The 14,090-nt window shown below is 38.9% G+C and overlaps 1 protein-coding gene across 4 annotated transcripts in view; it reads left to right on the top strand.

The window, feature by feature from the left end:
* LOC135212014 (glycine receptor subunit alpha-2-like) overlaps positions 1-14,090 on the top strand; it is a 29,976-nt gene that overhangs the window by 2,004 nt on the left and 13,882 nt on the right. For 2 of the 4 annotated variants that reach the window (XM_064245300.1, XM_064245301.1), the window contains exons 2-5: positions 533-720; positions 7,484-7,627; positions 7,799-7,990; positions 9,506-11,150. In XM_064245300.1, coding sequence (XP_064101370.1) covers positions 10,874-11,150 — 277 coding nt within the window. In that variant the 5' untranslated portion in view covers positions 533-720; positions 7,484-7,627; positions 7,799-7,990; positions 9,506-10,873. Of the gene's footprint in view, positions 1-26; positions 721-7,483; positions 7,628-7,798; positions 7,991-9,505; positions 11,151-14,090 lie in introns of those variants that run through there. The other 2 variants (XM_064245298.1, XM_064245299.1) reach the window with 2 other exon arrangements.

Raw genomic sequence — 14,090 nt, forward strand, 5'->3', positions numbered from 1 at the left:
GATTACCATTTTTTTTAAATTTAGTCTGCATTCATAACTCTTTACTTCAAATCTTCTAATTTGCTCTTTGTATATACTATCTATTTCTGCATGTACGGTGGTGCTGAATTTGATTTGATTATGGATAATATAGTAATTATATTCATCAAATAAGTTAATTCATGCGATATGGTGGGAGGGTGAAGAAGGGGTGCCCCGGTAATGGTTACATCAGTTTAGGGTGCCATCAATTAAAAAAGATTTAGAACCACTTAGTAAACCAACGAGGGTCCAGAAAAAAAAATCCAGTGATTTGTAGACTCATTCGTTTCTTCCAGATCCTTCTCCATCGATCACCGGTATTTGCTAATCTATTTTTCCGTGAATTATTCAGCAAATAACAAAAAATACCGCTGCATGAGTCACGAGCCGTTTTTCTGCAATCAATCATTCATCAAGTTATCTATATCCACTGGTGTTTATCTGCCTATTTTTCTATATTTACATCCTACCGATATCGGCCATCAATACCTCGATATACAACGCCTTCTAGGGACGCGAATCCAAGAAGAAGAAAAATGTTTCGGTAGTTGAGTGGTGGGAAGTTCGACGACCAACAGGACGCTCGACGCTGGGAGTTGATACGGGGGAGTACTATTCATTGGCTCCGGTAAAAGAAGCCAGATTTCCAACTGAGATAAAGAAGAAGAACAGGCGCCTGCGTGACGGCTTTTGTTGTGGGTAAGTCTGTTGGGCATATTGCCGTTGGTTTGTCTGGAATTGTGTCCATAATTTCACACGTTTCTTTAATAACCGCGTTTGAATCGTGATCCTTGCGCTGCCTTCAGTATCTGAACGATCTATATACCATTAAGTATATATTATGTATAAAACTATTGCAGAGAGGCAACAATGGCGAATCTAGATTTTATAAAAAGTATCAGGGAAAAAAATTCAAATTAATCTCTCCTAGATAGTATTTCCCAATAGTTTTAACTCTTAAGTATCCATGCATCCACCCCGCTGGTGTTTACCGTAAAAACATGAACAAAAGACTGTAGATAATAACCCCCACGAAATATTGTGACTTTACCCTGTGACTTTATTACCGGCCGCCATAAATTAATGTGACTTTTTTTTTTTTTTTCCTAGACAAAATGGAGACTAATTTTTCTCTTACTTTTTTTCCTGTGATTTTATTTCCGGCAACCACAATGGCTTGTGTTTAAAACTTGCATGTTTATATTATTTACACCGAGAGTCTCTGTCAGTCTGTCTCATGCTTATAGTTAAGGCTTGTTCTCACTAGTTTTCAGGATGGCTGCTGAAACGGTTCATCCTCTCAACCGTAACTTCGCTCATGGTATCATTTCTGCTAATTGAGTGCTGCCATCTGATTCTTCATATTCTCATTAAAGCTTCATTCTCAAATCGACCAAATCATTTTTGTTTATAGATTCATCATCATACGAGATTCACGTCTGCCTAGCAATACTGCATAAGAATGTTGTCAGTTTATTATTATTATTTTTTATTATTTTGGCTTATGGGTAAGATGGATGAAGGAAAAGGGATGGCAGTTAGCTAGCTAACCAAGGTAGGGAATAGTTCAGAAAGTTAAGTATTAGTAAGAGTAATGTAAAGTGTGGTCTATCCACAATTTTATTTGTGAGGGAACAATTTTCTTACTATGACCTTAATATAAATATTATTACAATAATGGTTTTACATCATATTAGCATGGTGAATTGTACAGATTACATATTTTGAATCTGATTTCTTGATAGTATGATTCTATTTAACAAAAGTTCAGTCTAATTGATTTCAAAATCTTGCATATTCTGTTCATTGCTAGATTTGCTTTGTCAGTCTTTTAGTAAATCCCAGCTCGAGAGAACCTAAGCATTGGAAAAACTGAACCTCATCAATAATACTTCTTTCCGTCTCTTAATATTTCATCCCACTTCAACTTTCAAATATATAGTAGTATTCCATCAAGCTAGAGCTTTGTAGCCCTTGGGGAGTTTTGCCGAATAAAACAGGGGTACATCTACGGTTTATTCTCTCTCTCTCTCTCTCTCTCTCTCTCTCTCTCTCTCTCTCTCTCTCTCTCTATATATATATATATATATATATATTTATATATATATATATATATATATATAAAGTAAAGGGTCGTGTAGACCGAAAGATCTTGCCATTTCTCGTCTTTTCACTTTTCCTCCGTGGCATTACCTTTATTTATACATAACATCACGTTTTATATATTTCGTGATCAAGTTATTCACACACACACACACACACCACACACATACACACATATATATATATATATATATATATATATATATATATATATATATATATATATGTTTGTGGGGGGGGGAGCGGATTTGTTTGCCTATGGCAATTACCGGTATCCTTAGATCTGACTCAGACCAGCGCTCTGAAGGCCCTGGTGCACCGCCATCTTGAATTCAAGATGGCGGTGCCTGGTGTCTGCGTGATGATTATTGCATTAGCCGAGAGACGACAAAATCATTCGATCCCATCGAAGTTATACAGCTACATGCATAACATGAGCATTATTTGCCTAATGGCGATGCTCTTTCGGTCATAGGTTGTAAAATGAGACAAATAAATTAGATTTATGCATCAACTTTCTTAGAGTAGCAACAGCACACTAATCCAATAGAAAGGGTATACTAAGATGGCCATTAGCAAACAGCACACCGTGAATTCGATCAATAATTCCGCGTAACCTTCGCCAGTGGATCTATAATAATATTTAGATGTGGTGTCATCCACGCACAACATGATCTGATATGACAATTTTAGGAAATGATTTCTGATAGAGGTGGTTGAGATTCCTGGGGGCTATGAAGTGGTCTTCGTTTCAGTTGCTTTATATTTGTATTTTCTCTCGTCTTCTTCTTCTTCTTGCGTCTCAGTGGCGTGGTCAGTATGGTGTTGGCGTACAACCTCGGTGGGTGCGAGTTCGATACTCTGGTATTCCACTGAGGTGTGAGGGATGTGTATTTCTGGTGATAGAAGTTCACTCTCGATGTGGTTCAGAAGTCACGTAAAGCCGTTAATCCCGTTGCTGAATAACCACTGGTTCCAAGCAACGTAAAAACCATACAAACCATCTTCTTCTTCCACTTTGAACCCTTGAGACGAAGGACTGCAAGTTTTGCGCTCAGAGTGAATGAGGCCTGTTTTAAATTTCACGGAGACAGACTCTTTATGTCTGTTCCAGCTTGGTTTGCCGATCAGTCCAGATATCAAGTCTGGAAGCTTCGCCAAACGAACCTGGAGTTTTCCTGAGATCATGGCCCCTATAGGAGTGTAGTCGGTGCATTGTAAGCACTACTTTAAGGTTCTTTGCAGCGTCCCTTCGGCTCCAGCTACAACCCCTTTCATTCCTTTTACTACGTCCTGTCATATTCTTTTTCTTCCATCTTGCTTTCCACCCTCTCCAATGTGCGGCTGTTCCATTGCATCTGTTTGTAACATAAGCGGTTCTTTTGTGTTCCCTGATGTGCGTGTGTGTGTGTGTGTGCGTGTTCATGTACAAGTACATCAAACATGCATGCAAAAGCATTGTAATTTTGCATGAAATACAAAGCAAATCTAAACAAAGTCACATTCATGATAAATCTATGCAATTAATGGGTCATCTTTCATGATGGCATATAAACGAAAACATCGCTCGACTGATGAGGTCCGATCAATCTCAGTCAAGCAGAAAATGATGGAGGAAATGAAGAAGTAAACAAATAGAGAAAAGTAAAGTAGCTTCCGTGTTATTGCGGTGTCGCTCATTAGGGTTCAATCCGCGAAGTTCTAAACTGCTTCCTGTTAATTGGTAGAGGTGTTCGTTTGTGGACGAGACTTAAGATTTGTTCGATTTCATTCGTTCTTGACTTCAGTTTTTTGCTTTTTTGTTTTGAATAATGTCGCCCATTATTTCGTTTTACAATTTCATGCTTTTCATTAATTTTTTTTTCTCTTCATAATGACACACTGATACTTGCAACAGATAGATTCATTATGATAGTCTTACTTCATACTATAACAACTATATATCTAGGGTCTAAACTTTAAAAATTTTTATGACATAGAATATTCTGGAAACGGAAAGGACCCTCTAACCCCTTATGGACAATTATATATATATATATATATATATATATATTATATATATATATATATATATATATATATAGTAAAGTCACTTAATATCGAATTGGCTATACTTTAGGAATACCGTCTCTGGCCAGGATTCGAACCTGGGTATTTGATTAACGTAGATTTAACGTAATAGTCAAGTGGACCCCCCCCCCCCGCCACCCTTGTCACTATATCTACTAAACCAAAGGCACAGGTTCGAATCCTGTCCGGGGGCAGATTGAGTCATCAGCTATGATTCCCATTAGGTGCAAGTTATTCCCAAGGTTTAGTGAATTCCCTATTTAAGTGATACTGGAAAATTACGATTTGGGGGCCATGTTATAACTGATATATGCCAAGAGGCCTGTGGCTGGCTGGTTTACCAAGTCACATTTTCGTATCAACTTTGGTGTTTTCAAAAAGCTATTTCGAGGCTCATTGCTGCCTGGACTAGACAGCTAAGGTCTGGTGTCACCTTCCAATCAATTGTCTTCCGAAGTATTTATTATTTATTTATTTATTTATTTTTTTTTTTTGACGATGACGCCAGCCCAGTAATGTCGTCGCAAGCCAAAATGCCATCGAAACCTTACCGAGATATTGAGTTTTTTTTTTATGCTACTTGCGTATTTCTTCATTTGTTCGTATACCAGTTTTATAAACAATAGGATTTGCTTTTGAATTGGTTTTCTTGGATATGGGATCTTGATGCCAAACTTCGTATTTTTATTATAGTTTGGAAAGGATGAAAATATTGTACATTTTTCTTTTTATCACCATTATTTTCGCTTACTCGGGGATTAAACCCGAGAAAGCTGGCGGTCGGATCACGCCTTGTTTCAACTACATGGCATTTCTCCCCATCATCTCTAAAGCTTCCATTTTGGAACGCTCGTCATCCGTTTCGTAAATAATGAACACGTGAGCAAAACACTACGGCAGTGATTCCCAACCTTTATACCTTCAAGGAACCCCTGAAACAATTTCTCATATCCTAGGGAACCTTTATTTACAGGCTCTCTCTCTCTCTCTCTCTCTCTCTCTCTCTCTCTCTCTCTCTCTCCTCTCTCTCTCGTCTTCCTTCTTTCTTCTCGGTCTCGCCTCTCTCTCTCTCTCTGCTATCTGAGCTGTGTAAATTCAGATCAGCGTCCTTTGCAATACAAATTTATTTCAAGACTTCTTGCGGAACCCCTGGTGATGGAATGAGGAACCCCAGGGTTCCACGGAACCCTGCTTGGGAATCTCTGCACTACGGTATACAAGGAACCAATTCATCTACATTTGGTTGTCAAAACCACATCCAACTGTGCCCAAGGAGGATGTATACATAATAATTCGACCACCGTCAATAACGTATTGATATCTATAATTCATTCTGTTGCCGTTTGTGGCTCTTAAAGATTTCCAACGAATTTATGGGGGTGTTCAATTGGTAGCACAGGTGGGCGTCAGAGACTCTCGAAGAGAAATTTATTCGACGTAATGGTCACACGGACCAATTTGATCTTCTCCCGACAGATAATCGGTAGATATGCGTTTACTGCATTAATCATAAGGTCTTCGAAGCTATTAGTGGGAACAGACGCATTCCCAACAAAATTCCTCGAGGTATTTTCCTGGCGAAGTGAAGATCGAAGGCTTGATTACTATCGAGTTTTTTTTTTTTTTTTTTTTTTTTTTTTTTTTTTTTTTACGGAAGGACGAAGAGAGAAACGTATTGCGCAAACAGGGTGATCATGAGCAAGCACGACATCTACTTGCTGCAAGCCAAACCTTGACAATTTTTCAAATTTCACACACATTTTTTCAGAAATAAGTAACCTAAACAATACAGTTTGTATAATACGTTAGGTATGAACCCCCAGAAACTCAATGATGATATTGATGATAGATTAAGCCAGCTTTGTACTGGCACGGGCTCTTGCCTCTCAGTAGCCCGTAACTGGTGATGGATGAAGGATTTTTCTCTGGAACGCAAAAACTCGATGAGAGCAAGATCTTTTGAAGGTAATATAACGCGCACGTAAATATATATTGCCGTTGAAATTCTCCTCACGAAATTAGCTACTACACGAAAATTCCGGTAAAAATATTACTATTGTTTATTGTCAATGAGGAGAGCCAATGGCCACTGGAATAGTGCGGCTTCAGTGTCGAGGAGCCTTAAGAAAGTAGGATGCGCATTTAGGCCAAAGACCAAGCGCTGGAACCTATGAGGTCATTCGGCGTTGAAAAGGAAACTTCGAGTGAAAATTGAAGGTGCAACGGGAGAGAAACCTCAAAGCAGTTGCACAATGAAGCAATTGTTAGGCAAGGTTGGAAAGTAAGATGGAAGAAAGAGAATTTGCACGGAGGTACAGCAAAGGGAATGAAAGAGGTTCAAGCTAGGGGTCGAAGGGACGCCGCAGAGACCTTAAAATAACGCCTACAGAGCACCCCTTGAGGTGTACTGACGGTGCTAAAAACCTCCTCCTAAAGGGGGTATGTGAAGTGTTATTTAAGTCTGGCTCGGAAAATCGAGTGTGGGAGGAGGCGTGTGAAGATGGACGGAGGCTGGAAGGGTGAAAGAAAAGGCAGTATAGATAGATGGAATGCACTGAGAAAGTGCCCATCGAAAAACAAACTCGGAAGATATAACCACCTCACGTGAAGCAGTTCAGGTCGCCGTCAGTCAATGGATTTTCGATAAGAAGTGGCCCTCAGTATTTTTTTTTCTATGAGGAGGCGATGAGCTTCGGTGGACAAATTGCGTGTTGCCAGATTGAGGAGCGAAGCGTGAAAAAGTAATTTGCATAATAAAAGGCCCATCCATAAATTTCTGGTCCAATACGAGCCAATAATATTGAAGTGAGTAGAAGATTTATGGCAGGCTCTATTTTGGTTAAGATTTTTTCGCTCTATTTTCATTTGTTTATTTATTATTTATTTATTCATTTTTTTCTGCACAAAGGCATTTTCGCAAAATCTTGACGGGGACGTTAATGGCTAGTTTTCTTCGATGACATCACTGATAACATGGGACTCATGGTCAGGTTGTGATCATATTCGCTTGTTTTCTTTCATCACTTTTAATTAACTAGAAAAACTTCTTCCCAGTTGAGTGGTCAAGTTCAGAGAGCCACACTAAGCTTATCATTATAGTAACTTCAGCGCTTTGCAAGCCTTGACGAAAAGACCATGAATAACCAACCACCTTTCTTTCTAATATCTTTGTTCCAAACATGAATAAATAACCTAACTTTTTCCCTATAATTTTCTTTAAAATTCCCTAGATGAAAAGATAAATGAAAACGATGAGAGTCTCACATATCTCTCCTCTTTCTTTCCCCAGAGTGTGACATGGAGGACCAAGATGGCGGGAGACTGGACACTGGCCGTCACTGGAAGACGTCCCGCTCCTGGAGTCGTTTGGCCGAGTTTCTGTTTTTTTGTGTGGTGTTGTTGGCGAATGCCCCGCGTGCGGTCGACTCACAAGGTAAGGAGAGAGAGAGGGAGGATACCTTGTCGTGCCTTTTTTTCATCAGGCACCTCCACCTCTGAGCCTGAGATCTCTGGAGGTGGCTGTAACCACCGCCATCTTGAATAGAGATCCTCTATTCAAGATAGCGGTGCTTTAACTCATTTTCTCTCTCCCCCCCACACACAGGGGCTATGAAAAGCGTCGTTCGCTTCCAGGCGAATGGAATAGCCCGGACGGACACGCTGCTCAGGTACCGAAAGAAAGTCCCCGCGATGAGGGGCTTCACGGTCTGCTTCAGAATCAGGCTCCTGCAGGCGAGGGACGAGGACGCCGTCTTCTCCTACGCTGTGGAGGACGAGGCCAACGAGATCTACCTTGGTATGGGATGATATTGTGTGTGTGTGTGTGTGTGTATTTGCACGTTTACATCTGGATGCGCGTATGTGCTTGTGTATGCAATCTACCGGAAACCTTCTACCAGATAAATCATGTTAGTAACAGCCAACTTCTCTGTTTCCTCACATTTTTGGCATACTCTCTTCACTGCAAATCCCCGATTTCGAAGTGACAAAAAAGAAAAAATAGTTATATGTTAATAGTAATGATAAATTTTTATCTATTTTATTTTCTAGTGAAAATGGCTAACCTTTTCTTGTTTATGAATACATTAATGTACACGAGTATTCACATAAATTCATACATAGGCTTCATAAAAGAAAAGAGCAACATCCTGTACACCATTTTAGGGGGCAGCGACAAATTTCTCTTCTCCTTCCTTCAGTCTTGTTGTAGTCTGCCATTACTTTGTCATCCATTTTTCTAACTGTGACTTATAAAAAAAAAATATAGCAACAAGAAAAACAGATGCTGCAAAATAGCAAAGGTATTACTCGCTACCAAAATCTTTCTTATGTAGCTTTGCGTTTGGAAAGTAAAGTCTAGCTATATATATATATATATATATATATATATATATATAATATTATATATATATATTATTATATATATATATATATACATACTATATATATATATTATATATACATATATATATAGATATATATATATATATATATATATATATGTGTGTGTGTGTGTGTGTATGTGTGTGAATAAATTCTTCTGTTAAAACGGGATACGTCTCAAGTGTAAGAAGCCCATTAATACACTCTGTTTTGCAGCTAAGGACTATATTTCGGTGGTCTGACTACCACCCTTATAACAAGCTTCGAAACATATAGTTTGCATTTGGGCCATTTTACATTTATTATAAGATTATATATATACTATATTTTAATATATATATATTATATACAATATTATATAATAATAACATGTATTATATCCATACATATATATATATATATAGCATATAGATATATACTATTATTATACCATAGAGATATCATTCGAGCTACAAATGTCCTTTAATATCTAATTCGCTCTACCCCGGAATTGATATATTCTCATATATGTACCGAAGGGGAATTTTTAGTTGAGAATAATTTCGTCTCCTCATGGGTCCGGTGGTTCGATCCCATGAGGGGACGAAATTATTCTCAACTAAAAATTCCCCTTCGGTACATATATGAGAATATATCAATTCCGAGGTTAGAGCGAATTAGATATTAGAGGACATTTGTAGCTCGAATGATCTATATGAATCACGGTGATGTGATGATTATTCATATATATATATATATATATATATATATATATATATATATATATATATATATATATATATATATACACATATATATATATATATATATATATATCTATATATATAATATATATATATATATATATATATATATATATATATATATATATACTTCAGATCACTCATAAATGTCCTAAGAAGGCCACCGTTTTAATCCCAACAACCAGGTCTCAATTTCAAGAAGCAGATATTCATCCTCGCCTGCTGCAGCAACCCTGTCTATGAAGAACTGGCCTTATCCATAGACTTGAAGCAGTGGCTCTCCGTATGTGTGGCTCTCGATCTGGACGACAAAATCTGGCACTTATCCGCCGGTGGATTGACATCATCTGGCAAGGTAAAAATCGGTAGAGACGATGGTTTCGCGGTGCGGGAAGGTGGTCTGCTACTCTTAGGCCAAGATCAGGACATCCTCGATGGTGGGCTGAACAAATTCCAGAGCCTCCACGCTGACCTGTCTGACTTGAGATTTTATGACTATGTCCTTCCGGAATCGGTGATGAAATCTTATACGGAATGCAGCATCCACATCAATGTTGTGCCGAAGATTGGCTTTCAAGACTTAGAGAAAGACTTTGACCTCTTAAATGTAGATTTGTTCGAAAGCTACGAAGGGTCCTTCTGCAGCAAAGACAACAATTTCACGATAGTTCTTCCAGAGCCTCGTACCTTCAAGGACAGTGCCCTGGTGTGCCACACATCTGGAGGAACGCTGTCTGTACCCTACACCTCAGCAGACAAACGAAAACTATACGAAACTGCTGAACCTTATGATAGCAGGTGTAGTGAGAGTACAATAGATAGTTTTTGGCTTGGAGTGAGAGGCGACCCAGAAACTCAGGAATGGCGTCATTACTACTCAAATACCCCGTTGTCATATACCAATTTCGCTTACGGATCTGGATTAAACATCTCACAAGAATCCAACTGTGTATCCTTCGTAGCCAGTGCAAACACAGTTGAATCAAGACACGGCATCTGGTTCTCAATGAACTGCTTTGAAGAGCGTTGTGCCATATGCCACTTCAACAAAGTGGAAGTTCTTCACGCCAGGGGACTGTGTGTGGAGTCTGAATTTGACCGCGATTACTTCCTGAGCTTTGAAAATAACAGCATTTCTTTTTCAGGAGTCTATTACTCACAAATTGTGAAAAATCCCGCCGTTACCGATCCAGTGACTGGTATCACAAGTTACGGTTCGTGGACTTTGTTTCGACTTGACAAACCTGATATTCAGGCGACGCTGGAGATGACGTCACCAACTGACTACCCAATCGGGTTCAACACCTGGATTGTCAAGAATGACAGATGTGGTCAATATAATATGACGCTCGTCCTGACATCTTGTGGTTTCGGAACAGTTTTCTTGCAATGATGGAGCCTGTGTGAAAATCGAGGAAAGATGTAATCTCGCAACAGATTGCCCTGATGGCTCTGACGAGCTCAACTGCAACTTCCTAGAACTGGATAGTTCCTACGACGCCTCAGATTCCCCATCAAGGGAGGAAGACGAGCCAGTGCAGGTCCTATTTGAAATGAACATCCTTTCCATCAGAAAAATCGACATAGCCAACTTCAATTTCGTTACTGAGGTACAGATTATTCTGGAGTGGGTTGATGAACGTTTGGTGTTCAAGCACCTTAACAAAGATATCGAGCTGAATGCGATCTCAAACTTCATTCCATGGTTGCCAGAACTGGAATTCTTGGGAGATGGAATGGCTATGAGTGAAGTACAGCTTAGGAGGTCAAGACTGACGGTAAATCGCCAGTCGGATCCGTTACCTGACAATGATCAAGAAGTGCAAGAAGGTGAGGCAACTGCTGAATGCGTTCATTTTGAAAAATTTTATTTCATTTTCCTTTCCATAGAAAATATAGAATTGAATAAGTGATTATTGTTATTATTATTATTATTATTATTATTATTATGCTTTCTTTGTGAAATATTTATTTCATTTTTCCTTTCGATAGAAAATATAGTGTTGATTAAGCGATTATTATTATTATTATTATTATTATTATTATTATTATTATTATTATTATTATTATTATTATTATTATTATTATTATGCTTTCCTTTTGAAATATTTTATTTCAGTTTCCTTTCGATAGAAAATATAGTGGTGAATAAGCTATTATTAATATTATTATTATTAAAAAAAGCACCGTAAACTTCCCCAAAAACACTGAAGATTAGAGATAGCCTCAGCAAAAGGCACCAATAAAAAGGTCCGCTATGAGGGGAGAGTTAAGACAGGAACTACTAGACTGAATATGATCTTGAACTTTTAAACTATAGTGTTGCCTTGATTGTAGCAGGTACATTCTCAAAACAAATAACGAAAGCATACGAGTTGTAATGATATACATACATACATACACATTATATATATATATATATGTAAGGCCTAGGGGTTTTGATTAATAATATGCGTTCTCTGTGACCTATGGAATGTGGAGAACAGTGCAGAGGTAACGACCTGAGAGTAGCTGATCAATGAGTTTCTGGGGGTGGCGTGAGATAAAAGTGCTTAGTTCAGGAAGTCAATGCACGACAGTTTATGAACTCTTCTCAAAGTGCCTTTGGGAAACTGGATGCAGCTAGAACCGCGAGGCGCTATCGAACTGTGTGTTCGTATGTGCGTGTGTGCCTCTTTCTGTTAAATAGGTTCATACCCAAGCCTATGGGAGGGATTTTGACAGAGGGCTTCGAGTCACAGGCAAAGATGCCGTGGCATTCGCCGGGGGAGTTTTTTGTGACATAGTGTTTAGTGTCCGGCTGTCTGGGTAAGTGTTCAAGTGCTTGTTTGATATCTTGTAAGATGTTCCATTTTATTAACTTTGTCTTTAAACTTGTGTGTACTTACCGGGATGTGTTCTGTTTCTTTGAAACAGACGGATCTGGAATACCGGGGGACAAAAGAGTTCCCAGTGGGGTGTGGACTTTTTGGTGACTTGACATTGTACTGTTTTTGAGTTAGTCTGTAAGACTGGATTACTTGGTTAATAGATTTATTTATTCTTGTTAATAAACGCTAATGTTATGATGCAACTCTCTCATTTTCATTACCTGTTAGAATGGAGAGATTCCTTGGAGAGAGAGAGAGAGAGAGAGAGATTGTCGGTGCTAGAGAGAGAGAGAGAGAGAGAGAAAGGTTATAAGTAATGGGATGTGTGGGTCTGCCTTCCGTTTCGTGTCCACGCTTACCTTATGAATACTGGGGGTTCTTCCCCCATGTTATAGTGGTGGCAGACGGTTAAGAGGGGATATGAAAGTTTTTTTTTTTTTTTCTTTTCTATGCCTAGGAACGCCAATGTAGAGATGGGTGGCCAGTTAGAAAATAAAAGGGGTTATGGCTTAGCGATAGTTTTCGAACGACAAAGCTTTGAGGGATTGTGGAAAATTGTTAAATTGTTAGATCTCGGTTGCTAAGTGAAAAAGGGGTAGAGAAAATATCCGTCCGTGGGATGGGGGGATGAGGAAAGAATTTCTATTAGGGTCATCAAATTTGCCCGTACCGAGATTCTTCAGGGCGGGAGTCGTGAGACAAGCAACTCAGTCTAGTTCATGAGTGACGGTTGCTAGGGGTCATCTCGCCGATCGCGTTTGTATTGTGCCGACGAGATTTACGTATTCTACGAGAATTTCGAGTTCTTTTTTCCCATTATGGAGTGGTGAGTATTAAAAAACTATTGTTTATCAAAGGGAGAGGGTTTTTGTTTAAATATTTCAGGGAAATGGGATTGGTTCAAGAGGTCAACAATTTTTCTTGTCTTTGCCCCATAGTGACGTGTTTTCTTTATTTGCACGTGTTTATAATAGACGTATGCATTTGTCTTTGTTTAAAACATAGGAGTGTATTTTTCTATGCATGTGAACTGTGCTTGGATAATCATATCTGGCTTAGTGACACAGAGCGGCCACAATTTTACGGGCTCAGCACATTTCTGCAGAGAGGCGCCTTGCATTGCGAGGGTATACTGGCATCCCTCGGGGGGATCGTGGCATGGAAGGTACCATTGGCCTCCCTCGAGAGATAGTGCAGGGATGGGCACTAGTGTATACCTTGGGAAGGGGTCCTCAGACACTGTTCAAGGGGAGTGGGGGTACTGTTGTGCATGCCTTGGGGGAGTGTTCTGCCGCTCGACTGAGGGGTTGTTCTCACGGGGGGGAGAAATTTTTTTTTCTCAGTGTGGGTGAACTCCCCCTTTTCCTTTTTTTTTTCTTTGTGTTGGGGATGGGTCTGGCCTTGACCATGAATGCTAAGATATCAGCTGATTGATTAGTTGATGAAGTGAAATGCCCGTGGAGTCTTTTTTTTAGAAAAGAGATTTTTTTTTCTCTCTTGGAGGAAGAGAAAAGGAAATAAAAAGAGATTTTTCTTTTCCGTGAATGAGGGGAAAAGTAGTTAACATGCACGGGATGTGTTATATGTTTCTTTGTGCCTTGAAAGACACAAATATAAGGGGGATACACAGATTATTTTTTTGTTGTGTTGGAGAAATTACTTTGAAATGCCGATGATTGGTGTTGTATCTGTGTTGTGTGGCAATGGTGTTATGTCATGGTGTTGCATGCTGGAGAAATTGTATGTCGTAGGATTCAGCAATACTGTATATGCTATTTGAATTTCACCCTTACTTGAGATTTTTGCAAGAGAATTATTGCTATGAAGAGTTATTATTATTATTATTAATAATTATTATACTTGAGATGTGTCACGGGAGGTTTGCTTAAGTATAATTATC

The sequence above is a fragment of the Macrobrachium nipponense genome, chromosome 40 (assembly GCF_015104395.2).
Source record: "Macrobrachium nipponense isolate FS-2020 chromosome 40, ASM1510439v2, whole genome shotgun sequence".
In the NCBI taxonomy this organism is placed as follows: domain Eukaryota; kingdom Metazoa; phylum Arthropoda; class Malacostraca; order Decapoda; family Palaemonidae; genus Macrobrachium; species Macrobrachium nipponense.